General features: G+C 42.5%; 1 protein-coding gene across 3 annotated transcripts in view; it reads left to right on the top strand.

Annotated features, from left to right (window-relative positions):
* Nucleotides 1-24324, top strand: part of LOC6036201 (protein grainyhead) — a 318505-nt gene that overhangs the window by 274611 nt on the left and 19570 nt on the right. For all 3 annotated transcript variants that reach the window (XM_038264090.1, XM_038264091.1, XM_038264089.1), the window contains 3 exons: nucleotides 1153-1247; nucleotides 6710-6766; nucleotides 16015-16113. In XM_038264090.1, the coding sequence (XP_038120018.1) occupies nucleotides 1153-1247; nucleotides 6710-6766; nucleotides 16015-16113 (251 nt within the window). The remainder of the gene's footprint in view (nucleotides 1-1152; nucleotides 1248-6709; nucleotides 6767-16014; nucleotides 16114-24324) is intronic.

Below are 24324 nucleotides of genomic sequence, written 5' to 3'. Positions count from 1 at the left end.
AACCCCTTTCCTAGGATAAGAATCTAAGCAATTAGAAGTTCCCCCTCCGTCGGTGAGTTATCGGGCAGTTCCCGGAGTGTCCGGTTTGCAAACTCCGGGGGAACCGAGCGCAGATTGCGGTAAATCATAACCTCTTACAATCGACGACGACTCCGGGCTGAGATCTACCGCGCGTCCGATCGGATTGAGAGACAACAATTATTTAATTATTTTTATAGGTTGTGGCACACAATTACCGACGGACGATTTATGGAAAATGTGATTGCGGGGAACGGGTTTGCGATGACAATCGCACCGGGGAGGCTCCGCACCACCTGGCGGGAACCGATAATTGCCGGCCCATACGGTTCCTTCCCCGCATGCTGACTCCCTAAGTGGCCATTAGAATTAAGGAGGACGCACGCCACGCCACTATTTGCCGAAGATTCGCTGCGCGCACTCTAGGACACCAACCGCTCGTAACGATTAAACGTAATTTTATCGCGTCACTGGCATCTCTCTCTCTTGGCAACTCACACTGCGAGCCTATTAGCATCGTGAGAAATTAGATAGATTTCATTGCGCGCAACAAAGTTGTCACGACGCAGGCTGTACTACATCTTCCGAGAACAAATGTAACCTGTCCGACCCTAAAACTAATTTATCACTGAGAGCGCATTTTCCCGTATGCAATTATCGGTAATTTCTCCCCTCTTCTGATTTGCGAAACGCAACAACACCGTCTACAATGTACGCGCGCAAAATTGATGACCCTCAACGCACCCAAGTAGGCGTCGCCAATTGATTTGGCTGCCGAAATAACCCCAAAGGAGCTCATTACCGCGTGTAGCCGCTTCTTCGTTGCGATGACGGTGGCAACAAGTGCGCGCCCGCGTACTCTTGGACCTTAAGAAGCTGCCGGGTACTCAACGACGGTGGTGGAGACAGCTAAGATAACACAACACAAGTACCCGGGACTCTTGAGCCGGAGTGTTTGCTGAGAGGTCGAACGTACTCCACGTGATGATAAAGTCCACTTTGCATAAGATGTTAAAGAAACATTCGGTTAATGGGTTCGGGAGTTTGAAGGAAAACGGGAGGGAATCGGGACGCTTAGAACTGCCCTGTAATTAAGCTATGATTAAGACATGATTTTTTCTTTCTCAATTTCAGACACGAAAAACTCCGTCGGTCTAGTCGGTTGCATCGAGGAAGTGTCCCACAACGCCATCGCCGTGTACTGGAACCCGCTGGAAAGTTCCGCCAAGGTAAGTCAACCGGGTAATGTTTGGTAGAGTCGAAAAACGGTCTTTTTTGGCAACCCTGTGACATTTGACAGCTGTCAAAATCGTGAGTCTTTACTGACCTTTAGCCAGTGCGACTGGGTTTTCAAGATCTGTTGACTTCAGCTTTTCAAAAAGATCGGACTACAACAAAAACAACAAAGGTGCGGACCTCCACTCCATTCCGGGTCCTCAAATAGTTACAATGCCACAGACTCCGACTTTCAACGTTATTTCTCATACAAAATTACAGAAAATAGTTCCGACTTCACTGACTCCATTTTTTTTTTTTTTTTTTTTTTAGTTTGTGGTTGTCAAAAGACAGGCCAAGGCCACAGTTGGTCCATCTGGCCGCACTGACTCCATTTCAACATCAACAAAAAATCCCATGAAAAGTGTTTGTAAACAAGTTGACTTTGACACTTACTCCGACTTCTTGCGTTACGTAATAAAATAACACTCCCTAACAATCTGTCAAAATAAAGGAAACTTCTTAAGGTACGTTCACAGTACAAAACCTTAAGCTACGCAAGAATTCATTTCCCCTCGACTTCTTCGCAATAATGTACTGATAAATCATACCAGCGAAAATAATAACATTATTTCATTTCAATATTTATGGATAGTACCAACTTGACCATTCCAAGAAGAAACCACCACCAGACTCCGTTCGCACGGGGGTCGTCCAACGCGCTGTAACGGATTCCTTCGCGAGCCCGGCTCGCCGCGCAAGACTCATTTGTTTGCTGGATTTATTGAACGGGAGGTCTGAACACCTAATTAAAACACAAACTGGAAGCGAACGAATGATAACTATCTCGCGCGCAGGTGGTTTTTTCAATTATACGCACTTTTCGTAATCTACGCAAGTCGCATCATTTCTTGGGCTGTCAAAGCTCCCAGCGGGACGCGCAGATTGCGTCGGGGGTCACCGGTGACCTATGGGAATTGATTTTAATTGGAATTTTGATCATTTTTCATCTTGTGCGCAATTTAGCGCTAAAGTGTGTAGCTTTCTAAGCCATTTAGACGGCTAATAAATTGACCCGGTAGACAGTCCAGTTAGGTTGGCGGTAGCCCGCACTAATCGCTTTCCGGATAGTTTTGGAATTTTTCGCTGGAACAGCGAGCTGCACAGTTTGATAAATGGGCAAAATCGAAAGCTCCCTGGGATCGACATAACCTCACTTCTGGGAATACGAGTCGCAACGACGCGGGATATCCATCACCAGCAGTTGCTCCAGTTTTGAGCTCGAATCTCCTATCAGTAAATATTTAGAAACATTTTTCTCTGTTTGATACACAGAGTCAACAAACAACCCGTCAAAATAGCTCGATCCGATCTACCCTGCTGGGCTTCAACCTGTGTCCGTCGCGGCTACCGTGTCGTTCGCCGTTTTGATATATGCAAGACCCTGCCTAATGTGTCTAATCTGGTGGAGCGTACAACTCATCAATTCGTCCATCGCACGCTGACCGAGTTCCGAGAAGTCGGGGCCGCACGGGCCAGATCTTTACCCGGGGCTGGAATTAGATTAACATGTCTTGGGCGCGCAAGAAGAAATCAAAAATATCAAACATCCATCTCCGAGAGAGAGAGACCCCAAGCGGTTTCAAGTTTTTTTTCGGTCCCTATCGCGATGCTGTCTTGCACCTAACCTCCAAAAGGTGGTGGGCGTTTGACGACCCGCGCGCGCTCGCAGGTAGCTCTCTCAGCGCAGAAATGTCATGTCGAGGGATTTCGGACGGCGGTGCGATCTTAATCTGGCCGGAATCCTTTTCCATTTGCCTTTTTCCCTTAAAAGGAATGGGGCCCCGCGAGGTATTTGCATTCCTTTTGTGTTCCATTCCGGACGACTACCTTTGGCGCAGGTAGCGCAGCGAGGACAGATGAACAAGCAAATTAAACGATTATCGCTTTATTTTCACCCGGGCGCTCTTCGGACGCGTGGACAAGTGGCCACTTCGAGGCTCGAGTGCCAAGTGCACCAAAGTAATTCAGAAGCGAGCGCGGTTACGGTATCATCCTCCACGCCGTTGGACGACTCAAAAGACATTATGGGAATCGATTTTCGCCCCTCCGGGCAACTCCGGGGATTAGCTGCGCGCGGTCGATTTATAATATTTTTGCAAGTTTATTACCTTCAGACAGCTTTATGTGTGCGAGGTAGAGAGCCCCGGTTGAAGCTACCCCGCGGGAGTTTGATGGCCGGCAATCGTATACAGAGATCCTTGCACGGAGGGAAACGTGCTGACGACGCTTCTGCCGATTTTTTCCCGGATCTCTACGGAAAAAAGGAATTCACGCACTGGAAACAAACGAATTAGAACAAGGTTCATAGAAGAACTAAACGAACGACTACATTTATTCACGAACAACGAAAGAATCAACAAAACATAACAACACTTTAAAATGACAGATCACATCTATGCACATCACCCAGTGACAGCTAAATGCTGCAACTCGAGATCCAAGCAGCGCGCGGAGTTTACGAAAGGATACGGCATTCTAGTCGATACTTAAAATATTGCTTATTGCGAGATAAAATCACTTTTCTCCTTCGCTGTGACTGACAGGAGGTTACAGCCGCCGAACTCCCGCTGTGTAAAAATCAGCAGGTTGAACTGAAATTCAGCGTTGATTTGGCTGTCAACCTGAATTGTTTTGGATATTTTCCAAAAAGTCAGCAGAAAACTCAAAGCAACCTTTGACAACAGCCAAAAATTTGTTCTGCGGCTGTCATGCGGCCATTCTTCTGCGGTCATATCAGCGCGCGTGAACTCTAATTATTAACGCCCGCGATAATACATCACAGCATCTAACAAAAATCAAAACAACAAAGCTTCTGACAGCGCTTCCAACGTGAAGTGGTGAGTTCCCATACTCACCACTGTAATCGAGGGGCACGCCACCGCTCAAATCCCGAAGTAACATTTCTCGCCGTGCCGAATTCTACGATCTTCCTCCTCCATTTTCCGGGCACATTTACAAGTTATTAAATTAAATGGGATAGCAATGCGCTCCGCCATTAATTCATTACAATTTATGCGCGTCCAATTTGCTCTCCCCTAACCCGTCATCCGCCCCTTAAGCTCGCCGCCGCAAAAACAAACTTTGTAGCACATTGTGCGAACGGATGGACAGATTTCACCTCCGCTCGCGACTGTCAATCCAATCCGGCCCGTCTCCGACTGAGGTGTCCGGCAGGCTAATCAAAATTAATATAAATTGTCCGCCGGAGAAACTAGCTCCAAACGATAAGTGCATCGAGCCCGGCAGGAGATGACTTCATGTCGTCGTCGTCGGCAACGCATTTGACAGTTTGACGCGCCCTAAACAGCTGTCATAAAGCGAAGCGTTCCGCCGTTGTCGCGCGGAGGGAGCTTTATGGTGTAATTCAATTAGAGAATTCACCGTTCTAGGTGGCGGAATTCCCCACCGTCAATAATCGATTCGCCGTTTGAAACTTCCTTTTAGTCAGCGTCCAGCTGGCTAATGGATTTGACGCCCACGCGCCATTAGACGGTGACACTCACGCAAAGGTAAACAAAACAGAGGGAGACCCCCCGAAACGTCAATCACCGCGTGTGTGTGTTGCCATGCAACTGTCCAATTAATCATAACAGAGTGTCGCTCCCCTCGGAATTTTCCAATCAACAACGAAAAAAAATGACGTCGGTTGCAAAAAATAACCAATTGCCACATGCAATGGCGTCAATTTGGAAGAGTAATCGATCGCCGGCCACCGACTGACAGGTCACATGGGTTTTGTTCTGTGTGTGACGGTAATTAATCTTGGTGCGCGCGCACTCCAACTGGACCAATTTGTGGAATGTGTCAACTCGGACAACGCGATCGCCGCAACAAGCAAAAACAAGGGCCACGTGTCAAACCGAGTAGGCGTTGACTAGGGCGGAACATGGCTTTATTGTGGGATTTGGAATGTTTGGACTTGTTAGGACTTAGGTTTTCTAATTAGTGAGGTTAGGTCTTCAGAGATTTCAAAATAATAACTTTTAGTCTTTTGGATCTAACATTAACCTTTAGGTCTTCGGAAAAGTGGCCAAACCAGCACTCAACTTCACTGACAGCTCAGCAAATCAGCTTTTGCTAACAAATTCGATGCACTGTATCCCGTTGACATCCAGCTCTCCATCAACGTTTTGTCATTCCGCTATTTATTGCATTAATGATAGTTTATTACTTCGCACCTAGACCAGTTTGGCCTTCTCTGCGATCCTCTAAATCACGCAAAACAAGCAATCCTTCCCGTAAATACCTGCGCTGCACCGTACTTTGTACTACAAAGTGCTGAAACGCCAACGAAAACACGTTTACAGCCCGAAATGATTGATGCCACCAGGCAAGTCATCAAGCCACCCTCTACAATCATGGCAGTCAAATGAACACATTTTCCACCTGTCCGGTGTATCCATAATTTATAAGGACACACACGCCGGTACGAGCTCTACTCCAACTTTTCATGTAACTACAGCTTGTAGAACTACAGCGTCTTGAAGTATGAGAAATCGATTAGATTAACTTAGGCGCGCAGTCCGGAGCTCAATTATCAACCGCCAACCAATAAACGCAAACCACACTTGGGCGAGATAGTCCGCGATTTATCAACGCCACGTCCTGCTCAGCGAGTAGTTGAAGTCTCCGCGTTGCAAGCGAGGAACCTCCAAATTTGAGGAGGACTTGCAAGCGCAATGAGCTGTCACGAAGCCATCATCCCGCTGAGGAGTCCAACGGGGTTAAACGGACCACGGAGTGCGCGTGGGAAGTTCGGTTCCGTTTATCCCGCAACTTCAACAGGTTGTGGTTTGCGAAGTTCTCCCATAGAGGGATTCCCGCAGCAGGTGCTGCCGGCGCAAAAAAAAGGTTGCGCAATTTGACAATCTCAATCCCACAAATCATACGACAACTCAATACCGCAGCTAGATATTAAATTAAATGCAGCTGGTCTCCGGAGGAGACCTTCGCGTAGACTTGACAGAAGATCCACGCCACCACCACTTGCTGGTCTCTTATCAGGGAGTAATAATTTTTGCACTTGCCGGGCTCTGCCCCGCAGGTCCTCAAGTCGTAGAGGTACACCTCTCGTGGGACCTTCGGTCATAAAACCGTTTTTGTCGCGCGAGACTCTAGTCGGTTAGCGGCCGTATGGGTTCGCCAGGAACTGTTTATCACTTTTATTGGTTTGTATGATTGGCCGCGGCGGTGCCGCGCGCGCGATCGTTCAGGGTTTTTTGTGTTGTTGTCTTGTGTTGGTTCGATTTTTTTGTGTGCGGTTTTTCCCGCGTAGAGTCTTGTTAGCACACACACACACGATCGGTTGGTACAGGCGTTTTTCGATTACTACCTGCTTGTTTCTTAATATTTATCTTTATTTTCTTGTTTTCGTGCCGCTTATGTTTTTTTCTGTTTTTCTTTTTTTTTCTAGATAAACGTCGCCGTCCAATGTTTGAGTACGGATTTCAGCAGTCAAAAAGGTGTTAAGGTAATGTATCGTTACGGTTATGATTACTACATGTGAGGGAGGGCGTAATGGCTTAATTTTGGCGAAGGGCGCGTGAGTGAGAAGTTGCGATTTCACCTTCAATTTATGTTGTTTTATGCTTAATTGCTTTATGTAATGATTTTCTTTATTTATTTTAAAAACATGAATTTTAAAAAAAAGCAAAAAATTTTATTTCAATATCTCACAATCTTTACGCAGTGACGCACCCCTCGTTTCATGATTGACCAACCCGTTAAAAATTACAATTTTAAAATGAAGCTAAAATGTAAATCTTCCTAAATATTTAAAACTTGAAGCGCAGTGTCGCGCCCCTCGTTTGACGTTTTGAAATCGGATTCGCTAGTCGCTAGTAACAAGCAGTGAAACGTCAAAATATTTTTGTCAATGTTTTGTTTACATTTCAACCGCATTGTTTGATGATTTCCAAGCTCGCGATCCGGTGATTTTGACAGCTGTCAAATACTCCGATAAGTGGATTTCCTCGATATCTCTCTGGATAGTTTTCAAAAGAAGAAAGTGTTATCTGGAGAACCACTACGCCGTCCTTGCGGAAGCAGAACCACAATCGGAGGAGGAAGCCACCGAAGAAGAACTGGTCTATTCTACACCAGGAGGAGGCCCAAAGCGAAAAAAGAAAATCAAGAAGAAATCCGGAAAAACACAGAGTGCGAAAACCGGAAATCCACAACCAGAAACTCGTCTGCCACAACCGGGAGCGGCAGCATTCAACCGTATGTTTCCTCCAGTCTCAACCACCAAGCCGGGGCCTGCTGTTTCGAGGCAGAATGGGCAGCCTAAAGACCACCGAATACCGTTTTCCAAAATTTTGGAAATGGTTCTGACGGTTTTGAGTGAACCAACCAGATTGCTTCTCGAGCCGTTGATACCTTTCTTCAAGGAAGTCGCCAAGAACCTCGCAGTGAACTCGGCGTTGTGCACAGTGATTTTGTTTGATGTTTAATTATTTTTATATTAAACTAAAAAATGTAGATTCCCGGTCCTAACTTGGTCTCAGCACCTAAAAGGACCTAATAAAAATGTTTGTGAAAAAAAAAAAAAAAAGTGTTATCTGTTAACAAAGTCGATTTTGGATCGGATTTCGATTTATTAATGAAATACAACTTTTAAAAATAACATTTCCCTGACGGCGACATCTTGCGTCCATTTTTGGAACTTCATCCCGTCAGACGCTCGTTGCAGATCTTGACTAAAGCTACTCGCGGAAAACTAATCGCTATTCCTCTCCCCCCCTTCAAATGTCGGGGATCTCCCGAGGGGGCACACACACCTCTCGCTGAGTGCGCCCTTTTTACCTCCAGCATCCTGCAGGTATCATTATCATTAAATTATTATTTGTTCATCATCAGCAAATTACACTGAAATTGATAATGAGCAATTATTTAGCGTCTCACCGCGCGCAGCGATCGTCCAACGGTTCAGCGCAAAATGACGTCTCCGGCTTAAACGTGGTGATGATGGTGGCAAATGAGTCTCTCGGTGCCAAATGCTCCTCGCCCTCGGCGGGGGGTCGGTCCTAAAGGGGGCCACCACCGGTAACCTATCATAATTCATCATGATCATTTGTGAGGCACAATCTGCGCGCGGGGAGATTTCTTTCACCGCGATCCAAGGAGGCATATTGTCCGGGATGTATTGGCAGCGCGAAGCTGGCGAGAATCGTGATCGTAATCACCCTCTGTGGTCGGGTACTAGAAGATCTGCAGTGTGTAAGGGCACTCGGGTAATTGAATCCAAGGGCCATCAGGTGCGCGGACTCGTCGGTCCCGGGATTAATGGCTACCCATCCATTACGGGTCTCGTTTTGCAACGGCAGCAGCCTCCGTCGAGAGGGTAGAGCCCGTAATTAGTGGCAAATGAAGGTCAAACGGTTCTTGGATGATTTCATTCATCTTTTCTGCCCTGATGGAGTCCGGAGGACTCGTTAAAATGCGATCACCTCTTCTTCGCTGTTTGAGTCGATACGCCTGGGAAAGAGGACAGGTGACCGCACCGAGAAGCCGATATTTGGGCAACCGAGGACGACGGGACGACGCAACGCAAGCGCATTAAATCGAAATCCAATTAAAGAAAGGATTTCTCTGCGGCGCTTATCTCCCGAGAGACCCTGGGAATCCTGCGCGCGTTTAAGTATGTGAGATGGGTTTTTAAATAAGCTCCGAGCGATTGCCGCCCGGCTGTAAATTCCTCCACGGATGAGGACGAAGGAACGGATGATCGAAGACACCCGAAAAAAGTGGTCGTTTAATACGGTGCCGCAGTCTATAATATCTCGGAGATTAATCCTTCTTCGAGCGGGGTTTCAGGTGCGGCGGCGGCGGCGGCGACCTTTTGGTGGCCGGGCGTCACGTTAATTTTCGTCACAATGGCGACCGGGATTAGCTACGGGACGACATACGGATCGTCAAAAAAATCTCTGGAAGTAGTGACTCCTTATTCCATTCTTCGACTCTACAAGAGTTTTGGATTTAAATTTCTCCGATACCAGATTCGAGCAGGATCCCTTTGGAACCAGCTAAAGGTGTCACCCCCTTGGTCAAACGTCAAACCTAGGGGAGAGACCTTTTATTATGAAACACAACATTTTTGATTTTGACATAATTTAATTAAATTTCCACACAAATTAAAAAAAAAATTGAGCGTGGTCGAGATGGATCACAAACGGTCTTAGACGTCAACTGACACCGCAAATAAAAAAAATGAGCGTAACGTAATAAAAGAACGCTCCCTATGTGGTGTGAGCTGTCAGATTTGTTTTGATTTTAAACAAAATAACGAACAAGGTTTGCCCAACTTTTCGTCCAGAAAATGCGTTTATTTTCAAAATTAATAATGAAAAAACACTATTTTTGACGTTCATAAATTAATTTATTAGAAAACGTATTTTTCCTGGAAAATTACAAAAAAAATGATTCGATGGGGCGATTTTAACAGTAGAGGCTGATTCAAAAACGGTGACAGAGCTCGCACCAGGTCACGACTACCTTTTTTGCAACCCTTTCGACCATCGTCGACCCACAGTGCAAACCATTCGACACCTTTCGGATATTACGGAGCTGCAGGTGCCGTAATGATCCTCCAACCCGCGATAGACTGTCCGGCGCGGTAATAGCCCACAGGGTCCCACCACACAGTAGAGGCCCCCAGCTCCCTAAACGGCCAAAGGGAACGAGGTTAAGTGGAACCTCCTCGAGACCTCGCCCGAACCGGCGGCGCGAAGAATGGATGATGACAAGCATTAAATTGCTACTCAATCATTCATCCATCGTCGTCGGGGTTTGTGGAGGGCCCGCGTGAAAGTGCAAAAAAAAAAAGAGTTTAACCCGGCTTCCCTAGGGGGCGCTCTCGGGTCCTCCACTTCTAATGGTCAGGTCTGTCGGCGGCGACGTAATCGATGACCACCGCCTAGACCTGGGGCAGCGACGGGCTGTGTTGACAGCGGTAATCAATTACCACGAAATTATGAGCTGTGTTGTGTACCCTCGAAGAATAAGTCAAACAGCCCGCGCGAACCCCGCGTAAGGGTATAATCTAGCCAAAATGAACTTATCAGAAATAACAGTAATAAGTGTAGAAGTCCGGAGACCTACGGGTATTTGGGACCTCTGTTTGTTGGCGGCGTCTCATGGGAAACGACAACAGCCGGTGGCGTCTGGTGTGACCTCAAAACCTTCCCACGATTATCAGCAGCTGCGGTTGTGCAAGACTGGATCTAACCAAGAATTGGCGAAATTATAGTGTTTGATAAGAGATTGTGTAAACAAAAAGCTTTTAGGACCCCAAACAGGTGCAACCTCGAATTGCACAATCTTGGTGGTCTAAAACTGTTCAAAGCTTGCTCACCTTCGGTGAGCGTACAAATTTGACAGCTACTACAGTTGACGTTTGCAGCGTTCCCAGTTCGCTCGTAAACTGTACAAAGCGGTTCTAATTAGCTATAATTCGATCGATTCTACTGTCCGTCCAGCGCAGAAGGGACCCGCTACAAACGGAGAGCACCCTCCCAACCCGCGGTCCGCGGTCGTCCCGAATAACAAGAAAGTTGAACAAATTGAATATAAATAACCGGGCGCGGATAAATTTATACGTTATAAATCTTGAGATTAGCACTTAAAATATATATCATTTTCTCTCCTCCTGCTCCTCCCGGTTCTGGTTCCCAGCGGTAACGCTGACCCGGTTTGGCCGCGCCGGCATGTGTCGTGTCGTGTATCTTCAGGTGTCCTTCCCCTCGGACCCCTGTCCTTTTGCTTCTGTTGCGCGGCGCGGAAAATCTCAATTTTCACACGTATCTTTTGTTTACCTTTGCGCGCTGGGTCTCCCGCGTGTCACATATAAATCAACGCGCCAAAAACTGACAGCTCACGTGTGTGTGTGTCTGTGTGTGGATTCAGAATTTATTGGAGGCTGTGTCTTTTTTTTCTGCGCTGCTTGTTTCGAGATCTGCGGTCAGCTCCGGCACCTGTCCGTCCCTCTGTTTTTGCGCGAGAGATCCAATCAGGAAGTGTGTAGGACCACATGACAGCCATAGATGGACGGTTGATACACAATAGTGCGATGTATTTACAACTGTCATGATTTGTTATCAAATTCCGCCTAGGAAGCGATGCTATTGTTCTTCGCACAACTGTCAAACTGAAATGTCAAAACATTGACGTTTAAAGCTGCTGGGACATCCGTGTTGCCAGTTGCCAAAACGTCACAAACAAACCCACTTCAAGGCTGACGAACCACGCACTATTTTTGAACTCCACGCCATCTACGCGCCCGTTAATTACGAGGAAACGCGTGCATTTATCAATCAACGGCGCGGAATTTTGACAGTCGAGGGGCGGTACGAAATATTTCGAGAGTTCCACTTTTGCGTGTACTAATTTGTCATTGACAGAGGCCGGGTTTTTTTGTTTTTGTTTTGAAAACATTTTGGAAAGTGATTTCACTTCCCGCGAGCGGCAGGATAATCCGACAAAACTAATTTGGCGGAGCTTGGCGTCAAATTCATTAGGCTAGCATGACCCAACTCCGCGGTCTGACTAATGAGACCTTGGGATCAGAAAAGCGCGTCACAGGGCTTTATCAAAAGTCATTAGCGAAAAGTTCGAAATGCGAGGCGGTGGCGGCGCGTCGCACGGGGTGAATCTTTATTTTATTAAACATTTATTCGATTATTCGTGGGTTAATGATTATGAAGTCGGAGGAGAAGATCAAAATGCTAATTTGATTGAGATTTGTTTTCGTTGTTTCGTTTTCGTTTGGGTTCTGGACAGTGCAGGCGTGAGAACTTGCCAGAATCGATATTTTTTTTCACTTCTGGTGGAGGAGGAGATGAATAAATTTTACGCCGTTTTAAAAGTCGATGGATATTAGAGTTTTGAAGTGGTGTAGCTTAAGCTGAGATATGGACGTGGAGATCGAAATTTACGCGGGGATTTTACGTTGTCACTTTGAGCTGTTGTCTTTTATCACGGCTAAGATATCTTTGAAATTATGTGAATCTACGTTTAAATTTAGTTGAAAATTATTATAATTCAATTGTAACACAAATTCGAATCAATCGAGTTAATTAGATAAATTATGCTAACTTTGTTTTGGAGCCAGAATAAATTGTTAGATTAGAAAAATATTTTTGACATTTTATCAAACTTTTTATTTTGTGAAAATTGGGTACTAAAGCCCTATGTCAATTTTTATGTACAACGGTAAAAAACACGATTAAAAACCATTTCTGATCACTTTTTTTCATTTTAATGCAAAAAAAAAATATTGACAAGACAACATTTTTTCGATGGATCAACTATGGTCCCCTTGGAACGAGCTGTCAAGTAGGAGCTTTTCTGTCAAGAAGGACCGTGAGGTTAATTTTTCAAAATTGATTTAAAAATCCATTTTAAACTCTTTGTGGTCGTACAAAGGGTCATTGTACTCAGAAAAATAAGCTTTATCGCTGTAAACAATAATATCAGCAATCTAAGCTTCATTTTAGGACCCAATAGTCATTTTGATATAACCTTAATCTGCTCATTTTTTTTCGATTTATGTTCAACATTTCATTCGAGTGGAAAATAAGTAAATTAGGGAACAAATCTCGATTGTTTGGCAGGTTAAAGACTCGGTCCCAATGCCAGGGTGTCCACTCAAGTCAGAAAATCGGGAAAGTCTGAAAAATAATAATTTATTCAAATCCGCAAAAAATATCGGAAAATGTTGGGATTTTTTGTCAAAAAGTCAGGAAAAAGCATTCTCGTTTAAAAATAAGTTTCTATGTTTTGAATAATTTTGTAATATTTTGTAAAATTTTCAATTCAGTTACACCCAATTCGTTTTCAGCACTTAACAACAAAATAAAGCTTCCTTCACTATTTTAATCTACTAATTTCGTTTTTGTTGATATGAATTTTGAATCAATTGATTAGAATCTTTTCCTAAACAAAACTGTTGGAAAATGTAATTTTCTGTTCTTTACTATTGTGGATTTAGTTGATAGCCGGATTTTCTAGCATCTCCTCACGGTTGTTGGAAAAGGTCGTGGATAGGCCTAAGAGTGTCCAATTGGTGTTAAAACTTAAATTAAAAGAAAAATATGGCTGAAAATTTTGATCTTCAATCGTTTCAATAACATCAGGAATGATTGTGGCAAAATTTGTATTAAGCTGGAAAAATTTGAATTTACTTGATTTTTTTTTAAGTTTTTAACCACATTATCACCCGCAACAAGTGAGGGGGAGAGGTTTTGACATTTTCAAGCTCGCATTTGACCCTCCGCCTATATCGACGGTCGTTGGCGGACGGTCGTTTCCAACGGCCGAGGCCAGTAAGGAACTGACCGTACAATATTTAAGGCTCTGAAAGGCATCATTCCCGATTGGCCATTTGGCGGCCATATTTGTTTTAGAAAAACATTTAAATCTTGATTCAGAATTTATCAATCAAAAAATGGATTTTTGTGTGTTTTTTGTAGAAGCATTTTACATATCGTAATTATTTATTCATTTCATTTCACTATTTCTGAACCCCGAATTTAGAACCATCATTGAAAGACATCATCTAATAAAACGTTAAAAAAATCAACTGATAGATGTATTTTTTCATGAAATCTAAAGGGTTCTGTGTTCAATAAAAAAAAACAATTAAAAACCCTGTTTGCTTTTAAAAATATAAAAAAAATGAAATTGTAAAAATTATACAATAGTTGAAAGACGATTTTTAATTTAAAATATGTTTAAAGAATAAGCCTAAAAAAACTTCTTCATAAATTCAAAGATAAACTGTTTTTTTTTATTGACATAAAATTGAAAACATTAAATCATCGTGTAGTTGATAAATTAACATGGAGTTTTCAAATTTCAAATAGAGAAAATAAAAAAGGAAGATTGATTAAACAAAATAGTTTGCAACAACTCAACATTCCGATTTTTCTGAACGAATAATGCTTTGCTCAGACGATCCTGAAAATCCAAATATACGATAAATCTTAAAATTTGAGTTTTTTTTAACTTGTTGCCATTGTTTTTTATCCTATTGAAACCAAAAACAAAAACTCAATGTTTGAAATAAATCTAAAAATTTTACGAATTCTGGAATTTTATTTTGAAAAATTTGATTATTTAAGGTTCTTCCTTTTTGTCAAATTAACGAGTGTTTCGATGCCTCAAGCTGTTTTCACGTTTTTATTTTTACTAAAATTGGGTCCTAAAATGCAGCTTAGATTGCTGATATTATTGTTTACAGCGAAAAAGCTTATTTTTCTGAGTACAATGACCCTTTGTACGACCACAAAGAGTTTAAAATGGATTTTAAAATCAATTTTGAAAAATTATCCTCGCGGTCCTTCTTGACAGAAAAGCTCCTACTTGACAGCTCGTTCCAAGGGGACCATAGTTGATCCATCGAAAAAATGTTGTCTTGTCAATATTTTTTTGCGTTAAAATGAAAAAAAAGTGATCAGAAATGGTTTTTAAACGTGTTTTTTACCGTTGTACATAAAAATTTACATAGGGCTTTAGTACCCAATTATCAATAGTTTGATTATTTTAAATCAATTTTGAAATGTTAACTTTTTCATAAACAGTTTTTGCAATATTTTATTTGGCGCTAAAATTTCTATTTTTTAGGTTCTGGAAAAGTCGGAAATAAATCGGGAATTCGAGAATTTGATTTGAGTAGCCACCCTGCAATTCCGTCGAATTTGCAAATTTTCACTCTTTAAACAAAGTTTTGATTTGATTTAATTGAAATTTGTATGCAGCTGAATTTAAGTTTAGCAAAATAAATCATATTTTTTATCATTTTAAAAACTTATAACTTTTGAAATAGTGTTTAAGTAAATATTAAAATTACTATTGAAATTAAACCACAGCAATTAGAAGTTGAAATTTAGTTTTTTTGCTATTTTACGTTTTAATTTAGAGTTATACCTAAGATGTTGTTAATAAATTTGTAATGCAAATAAAGAAAAAGTATTAAAATTTTAAGTCAGATTATTCTTTGTATCAAATTAAATGTAATAATACTTTGATGGAGCTCAAGGCAATACACTTTCAACGACTTCTAGAGCAACGACCACAGATAATCTTCCGATAAAGACAACGAAGCAGAGAAGCGGAGAACAAAAATCAACAATTTTATCTCCCCCTGTCATTCTAGATAAAACTGTGAATGAACATTACTTTAATGGGACGGACTGCTATACAATATCCATCCACATATAAGAAAATAAAATCCCGGAATCCGAGAACCGGGCTCGTAATCGAGCGGATCCAATTCTACGACCCGACTACGATCAGGGTAGAGCCTGAAAATTACCTTCACAGAAGATCTGAAGATTAAGCGAAGACACACAGGTGTCCCACCAAGTCAGGATCATCCGACACTCGAGGGTGTTTCTGCTTTTGTTTTCGGGTGCAAGCGATTTACGACGGCGCAGAAATTTCCTCACTCTTTATCGACGGGTGGTCGTCGCACCGCCGTCGTCCACTTTTCCGACGGCCTACGCAAATTACCCTGCCCATAACTGTAATTTCACGTGCCCGGGAAAAATTATGTGCACGTAAGAGTGCACTATACCGCGCAGTGTGGCTGCCTTCGCCGCCGGGGACTTTACATAAGTCTTTCGGGTTCGTGTCTTGGCGCGCGCGCAGTCGCCCATCGGTGACCCAAATCTAAGGCGAGTACTAAATAAATGTTTTTCTCCACTTCTTCCTCTTCCACAGGGTCTTCCGCTCCACCTGCAGATCGACACGTTCGAGGATCCGCGGGACACCAGCGTGTGCCATCGGGGTTACTGTCAAATCAAAGTCTTTTGTGATAAGGTAAGTCTCAACGCTTGTTTGTAAACACGGGGGGGAAACCTTACAAATGTCTTTCGCCGCCGATCGTGAAGCTCATTCACAACTGCACACGTCGTCGTCCGGTCGTCATCTGCGGGTATCGGGACAAATCCATCTCCGAACCGTGGTGGGTTTCGCCCGGAGGGCGATAAATGTTTTTTTTTTTTTTTTTTTCACAACTTATTTTTATTAGGTCCTTTTAGGTGCTACGACCAGGTTAGGACCGAGGATCAAAAGTACAACAAATAATAAATAATAAAAAAAAAAACGTAACTGAATCAGATGATCATTTTCTCGTGCCATGTGTCAGCAAGTGTGCGATCACGTCAATCTGTTCCTCGGGTGTCTTGCACTGCCTCAAGCGAACTCTGTATTCTCGGTAAATGGCCCACAGCTCCGACTCGCTGTATAGCATCCGTTCACCTTGTTGCTCCTTCGGGGTTGCACCGGCGTCGGCGCCAGTATTTCCTTGACTTCTTCCTGCGGGACGAGGATGTTTCTCTTCCGGTACCGCTCCAGGTAGCGGAGGAAAATCCGCCGCGGTAAACACGGCTCCTGCAGGAGTCTGTTTGTCCTTCTTCCATGCTGGCGGCTTCGGCTTGGACGCCTGCTGCCTCGACTGGATGAACTGCGCACGTTTGGGACAGCTGCGGTCCAGACCCTCGTGGGATCCAGAACAGTTGACACACTTCTTGGCTTGCGTTTCTTCTGCTTTGCACTTTTCCGTGCTGTGGGCACCCCCACAGCTGCTGCACCTTGGCTTGAGATGGCAGTTACTGGTTCCGTGACCGAACTGCAAGCAGTTCTTGCACTGGGTCACGTGCGGTTCTTTGTTCCGGTAGGCCACCCACCGGACGACGACTGGTCCCACTTTCTTTACCTTGCTACTCAACTCCTTCAGACTGGTGTGCCCCTTGGGAAAGAGCACGATGAAAGGCGTCTCATCGATGGCGGAAGCTGCTGCTTCCGCCTGATGGCGTGTACTGCCAAGACGTCCAGCTGATGTTCCGTCTTGAGCAGCTCCTTGATGTAATCCGGTTCCACGTTCGGGAGACCTCGCATTACTACCCGGTGCGGTCTCGCACTGCGCTTTCCGTGCGTGTAGAACTGCACCTTGTTCTTCGTCAGGTGGGCTTGCACCGTGTCGAAGTCGTCGCTCGAGAAGCACGTAATTTTTGTGCCGTACCGCGTCAGTTTGTGTTCCGGCTGGACATCACACGACGACATCACCTTCGCAAGGCGGGCGAAGCTCATTTCTTTCACCACCAGCGGCGGCTGCTTCTTCTCCCCGGCCGACTTGCCGGTTGCTGGTACCACGGGGATGGTTTTTTCTGCTGCTGGGTTCGCATTGTTGTTGTTGTTGCTCTCCTCCGCTAGCGGGCTGAACTTGTTGTTGCTGAGCAGTTTCTCCACATCGCCGTCGTTGCCGCCATCGCCGACGTTGATCTCCTCCTTAGCCTTCCTGCGGCGAACCTTGACCACGGGACGAAATTCGCCCCCGTCCTCTCCTCCTCCTTCGGAGTCTTCCACCTCCATGCCCGTCGCCGCCTGCGTCTTGGGTTGAAACCCGTCCGGTTTCTCCCACACACTTTTCCTCAAGGCCGCGTTCCAGTAGAACGTCCTTCCATTCTCAGCCCTGTGCTCCGTCCACTCACTCTCCACCGTCGCGGCCGCCGCCATGGCCGTCGGCGAAAGTTAACAAAACACCGTCAAAAACGCGCTAAGCTAGCTCGAAAGACGACCAAACCCAACGAAAGTTGAACAGGGAGTGAGGGCGATAAATGTTGGCGGAAAAGAGGCCTTTTTCCCTCCACACTGAGTGATGTGGTGATGCATCGCCAGCGCATCACGTTGTATTGAATTATTAATTTTCCGCGCTCTCGACGATCGATCGATTACCGGGCCGGGAAGATGCGCGCGCCCCGAAAGGACGCGAACGGGGAAATGTGCAGAAAATAAAACAACTCCTCGCGCACATGCAAATTAATGATAATTTTATGTCGATACTCGCGATATCAGCGCAAGCGAGCATCAAATCAATTTATGGCGGAAAATGTAAGGCGGAAAAAAGGAGCGGGGGCATGATTTTGGAGCCCTTTGTTCCGGAGGTTTTGGTTGTTAAACGGAGCCCGCGGTTTTTTTTCGGTATTGGTTTGATTGATGAATTGAAGGGTAATTTTCGAAATTGGAGAAATGGGTTGTAATTTGTATCTTTGTCGGGTTGCGGTGAATCAACTTAGAGCATGAAAGCGTCTTATAAAAAGGGGTAAAACAATTGCCATGCAGACGCACTACTTCAAAAACGCAAATTATGTCTCTGAATATGGTTGGAAAGTCGTTCTCTAAATTACCTATTTTATTAGTTTGTTTCAAACAGTATCTTGACCTTTACAGATTCTTTGAGTACTGAAATTTGCATTAAAACTCATCCAAATATCACAGATAAATAGACGTAACAACTCTTTAAATAATACTAACATTCAATAAAACGGTCAATTTGAATCTTAAGAACTCACCACGACAATGATTAATTCACCACAGCTCTTTTACACCCATTTGACAACAGTTACTGTTATTATTATTTTATTTTATTTTTTCATTATTTTAAATTTAATTTAATTTTCCAGTAAATCATAAATTTGTAAGCCTTTCAAAATTATTAAATTAAATATATTTCTTCAAATTCCTGATTTGATGTCGATAAGTGCTGAAAAGTCATCAAAAATTTAAATTAAATGCATTTGGAAATTAATTACCTAAATTTCGAGAAAATATATCCCAAATATCTTTCGTCAAATTCATGTATCATTTCATTGATCACAACGATATCGCTTATTTTTCTGAGTGCAATGAGATTTTTCGCATTCGCATTCGCATTCGTATTCGCATGGAGATGGTGATCTTAGCGGGTTGCAGACTGGATTTCGTCATGTATGTGTGATAATTGTCCAGCCCAGGTTGCTTAGAAATTGATTAGAGGGAATTAAAACCAATTCTACCAGAACAGGACAGGTAGCACCATGAAAGCCATCCATTGCCGGCCGCTCCCATCTCCACCATTCACCGGGAGGGGAATAAGGATTAGGAGCACGGGAAGTGTTGATGCTGAACTTACTTAGAAAAAGGTAGCGAAACCGCAGGCTCTTTTTCCCAACCTTATTAGGAACTCGATCAAACTGACCATTTGATCAAATTTAATCGAATTTAAACAACAAGGATGCGTAAATGTCGCGTGGAGTTGGTAGTTGTGATGGGTAAAGGTCTGGGATTCGCCCTAAGCAAGCGATACGACCATTGGCATAAATGAAGTTAACTGTTAGATTTTTATTCTCAAGGCAAGCAATCGGACGCTGCTGTTGAGACAATTCCCGTTTAGATTAAGTAAAGTTTATTATTTTAACAGGATTGAAAATTTATTCTCAAAGCAAACAGTCGGATGCTGCTGCTGAGAAAGTGTTATTATTATTCAGTGTATTTTATATTTTAATCCCGACGCGAATATTTGTTTGAGATCTAATCTTAGACAGCCGGCTGTGGAAAGATAAGATCCATGCGCCTAAATTTCAATCATCATTTATTTAAATACGATTCATTTTTACAAGTACGGAAGCGATGAAGTTATGAATACAAAACATGAAAATTAAATAAAATTTAAGTCGTCATTAAGAAGAATGCGCAAACATTAAATTCAATAAACGTGAACGCGTCTTTCGATAAACGATTCTATTGAAATGAGTTTCTTACCGTGAAAACTTAAAACATTATTTGAAAGAGAATTGCACAATTTACCCGACGCCGTACCTTCTGATCAACGGTGATATAGGAAGGGCTTTTAAAATCACAAAACAATTGATGTAGTCTTAATTAGAGCACACAAAAACACAAATCACTGAGAAAATGACGCTCAAAACATGAATAATTCTGCAAGGCGTACGCGAAAATGCAAAAAATGTTATATCATATTCATATTTAAACAACAATATTTTTTCTCACACACTTGTCATTTGATGAGCCGGTTCAATACATATTTTTCTATTGGAAATAAAACGTTGGGAATGTGCAATTGTTGATCACAATTAAAACGAAAATTGAAAAATCTGTTTTCGAGTAAGTTTACAAATTCAACGTCGACATTTCTTTACTCAAAGTTTGCATTAGATTCTAATAAAGTATTGAGGGATTTTAAATTTAGAAATGTTTGGCATCACTACATCAACCAAATTAGATCTACATCAGAGTTGATCCGACTCAATTTTGACACACTCACTCACACTAACACATTCATACAGTAATCCAATTGGAATTTTCTCACCGGATTCGTGCTCTTGCTGATGATTCGTCCTCGAAGATCGACGACTCCCAAATACCAACACCTGGAGTCAGCCGCCAAATCTGTTTCCTGATCCTCGGCAACTGCATTAGTACACCTTTTGTAAATAATCACTCCACCACCAAACCACTCAGCTCCGCCCTCTCCCCTCGCCAAATCTAAGGAACGCCGGAATAATCATCTGCTAATCCGGAAATCATCCGGCACACAGCCTGGTCTTCTGTCACTTAGAGCGTCGAATGACAACACCAAATGTTGGTCGATTTCCCCTTTCACCACCAGCAAAATCTCCTACTTTCCCCGGAAAAGGGTGGCCCAATTTCACAATTCCACAATCATTAAGTCACAATCGCGCCCTCCTCTCCCCTTCATCAACTCTCCGAAAGCACACGAAGCACGACTCTCTTTCTAACACCCCCGCAAACAGGGCCCCCGTCGGACCCACGGATGATAGGAGTCATCGACTGACCAACACGAATACAATGCGCCGCATCCAACCAACACACACGATCTTTCTGCGCCTGTCATCACGACTACACACACTCAACTTGCATGCAAGTTAAACACATTTCTGTGCTGGGCTTCGGTCACACCAACACTATCATGCCATCACCCTCAAGCACGTCTTGCGTCCCAAGAAAATATGGCCTGAATTTCACAACCGACCGCAAACAAAATCGCTCAAAAATGCTAAATATCGAAGAAAACCGGCAAACTCCACCACTTCCACGAAAAGCGCGTCACGACCGACCGAAAGACACTAATATAGCAGGACAGATCCACTATTTTTTTACAAAAAACGCGATTAAACCTACCAGCCGGGAACACACGACATTTCGCAAACGCGTCACCTCTCTTCCATCTTTCTGAGTGCAATGAGATTTTTTTGACCAAAAAAGGTTTGAAGTTGATTTTTAAACTAATTTTAAAAAACTGCTTCTAAAATACTAAAAACTGAACATAAATTGTTTTTGTGCGTGTTTTTGCCGTTTTAATGGGCTTTAAGCCCTATTCGGAGCTATATTATTAAAAAATAAATAATAAATCCATCAAAAAATTCCTTAAATTTTTTTTATCGAAACTTTAAAGCTTTAAAAAAAACAATTATCAATGTTTTTTTAACATATGATGTTTTTTAAATTGCTGATTTTCTACACAAAAACAAAATCTTGATTAATTTCAAAATTAATAAATAATGAAATTTAAAAAAAAAATCATATATCTGACGTCGGTGAGAGAATTCTAAAAAATAGGGTATTTGTCCCTATTTTGGGCCTAGTACCTATATTGAGCCTACCAAATTTAATTTGACGAAATTGTGCATTCCACCGTCAATTTGCAGAAAACTGCCACTTGCCAGCAATAGGTTTTTATTGGCGGTTAGCATTATCCCGTTTCAAAAAACAATCACTAAACTGACACCAATCAATTATATTCTTAATCAAAGTTACTGTTTAATTTCGGAGACGATGGCTGTATATTCAGTCCATTGGACACTTCTACAAACTGTGACAGTGTGTGCGCGCCTTTCACATCTTAAAGTCCTTACTCGCGTAGTACGGGTTAATTATTTGGCTGCGCAACAAATATTTAATTATGTTTAAAGCTCACAAATTAATGAAATAAATTATGCTCATTAAATTTATGCACGTAATTTAACAGTTACTGGTTAAATCAATCATTCTAACGATGATTTGTGGCTTGAACCGCACAACGATTTAGCCTGTTTGGTGACCGTACTTTTTGGGGCTGAACTGTACGAGCTAGGGCTGAACCGTACGTCAAAAAAGATCGCCACGTGCTTCGAGATTTCAACCAATCAGAAGGTAGGCCGAAAATATGCACAAAGAAGGTCGTATGCTAGGAGCAATATCCCCAAAATAGGGGCAAAAAGTGTTTTAGTTTTTCTTGCTTTTACAGCAATATATGGCAATTTTATCAAAATGTTTATTATGTACGAGCTTAAGCATTAAAAAATCAACTTATTCATGTTAAACAAACTAGGCTGCCAATAGCAGCCTTTTAAAATACATCAAATTAAAAGTGCGCTCTGCTTAGTAGGCCCAAAATAGGGACAAATACCCTAATTTCAAAATTCAAATTTGTGGAATAGTTCCTAAAAAAATCTTCTGTTTCAGATTGGTGATCTAAAGTTCACATATTTTTGACAGGAAGAAAGTGGCCCAATTTAAATAAAAATTAATTAAATTTTAAAAAAATAATTAATTAATTAATTAATTTATTTTTTTATAATCGCTGTGCAATATTATAACATGATAAAAGGCAGTTTTAAATCCATATATGCAGTTAATGTTTTTAAGTTGAAAGAAGAATTATGTGTATTTAATTTACATTTATTTTGTTTGTTTAACATACAAAAAATAAATAAAAAGAGGCATAAATATAAGAAAATAAACTTATAATTTTGTGTATAAAGTTCTGAACATTATCAACATATGATTTCTAAAATTAAAATTTTCAAAAATATACCAATTTGACAATTGTTCAAAGTTTCTATTATCCGAAGGTTTGTTTGATACTTCGGATAATCGAATTATGAAAAATCGTATTTTTTATATTCTTATTTCAACTTTTAATTTAAATTCTTTGACCCAATTTTAGTCGGATTTCAAAGGTTGATTACCTATTGAAATATCAAATGCATTTTCCTAGTACTTCATCACGGCCATTTTGACCGCCATCTTGGAATTAGATATTAGAATAATTTGACAATCAAAAATAAGACAAACAAAATTCGTGATTCGTTTACTCAAAATGAAATTGTCGTGTTAAATTGCAGCAGTTACAATCCAAAACCAACAGATGGCTCTGCTCTAAGTTAGCTATCTTTTAAATGTGGGATTTTAAATGTTTTTAAAATTAATTTGTATGTTTTTATCAATTTTTAATTTGCGTTAAAGAAGTCTATGATAGCGCTGAATTTTAGAACTGAGTAAGCAAAGTGACATCCAAACCGATTCCACGGTTTTACAACCGCAAACCTAACCTGCAAAACTTTAGCAAACCGTTGTCCGCTGGCCCGTCAGATATATCCAGCAAGTCCTAGCCGCCAACCACACACACACTCGCTCGCGCTCGCGGTTTTGAATTAAGATATTTATCTGTACACCCATAAAACATAAAGTAAAGTAAAAAGTAAATCTTTCCCAGTTCCTGAGGGGAACACCCTTGAAGAGTATCGGGGCCGGCATTTACAAAGCGGATTCAGTGGCAGTTTCATTCTCAACTTAATGTTAACATGTTAAGGTTAATGTTAACATTCCATAGGTCGCCTCCCTAAGGTGTCGTGATAAGGTCCAGTTTGTGACGATACACTACCTTCCCTTTACTAAGCAATCGAATCCAGAAGGGAAAAGATCACCAGTTGTGTTGGTCCGAGCCGGGATTTGAACCCCGATCTACCGCTTACGAGGCGGAAGCGTTACCACGTAGCCTACGTGGCTCGGTCATAAAACATAAAGCTTCCAGAGATTTATTGGGAGTCAGTTGGGCTCCCCCTTCACCACTCCAGCCTCACCACACTACCTTTCTTTATAAATAATCATTATAAATCTATTAAAGAGAGACCCCTCGCGATTGTGCGGCCCGCCGGACTTGGACCGGGCGAAGGCCCGGATCAACCCGCGTGTGATGAATGTGTAGATTTGAGAAGAAAAGGGTTCAACCGTGTGTAGAACAATAAATTCCGACGCCATTATGCGCTGCGCGCGGTTTCGCTATTTTTCCCTATAATGGCCACATTGTGTCCGCGGCGTCCGAGGTTCCAGGAAAATGTTGATCCGCAGATGATGGACCTGCGGCCGCCGCTGGTGATGATGATCGCGGTTAAAACAAACACACGG

The sequence above is a fragment of the Culex quinquefasciatus genome, chromosome 3, assembly GCF_015732765.1.
Source record: "Culex quinquefasciatus strain JHB chromosome 3, VPISU_Cqui_1.0_pri_paternal, whole genome shotgun sequence".
NCBI lineage: Eukaryota > Metazoa > Arthropoda > Insecta > Diptera > Culicidae > Culex > Culex quinquefasciatus.
The sequence above is the reverse complement of the archived record's forward strand: the minus strand, read 5'-3'. Positions and strand labels throughout refer to the sequence as shown.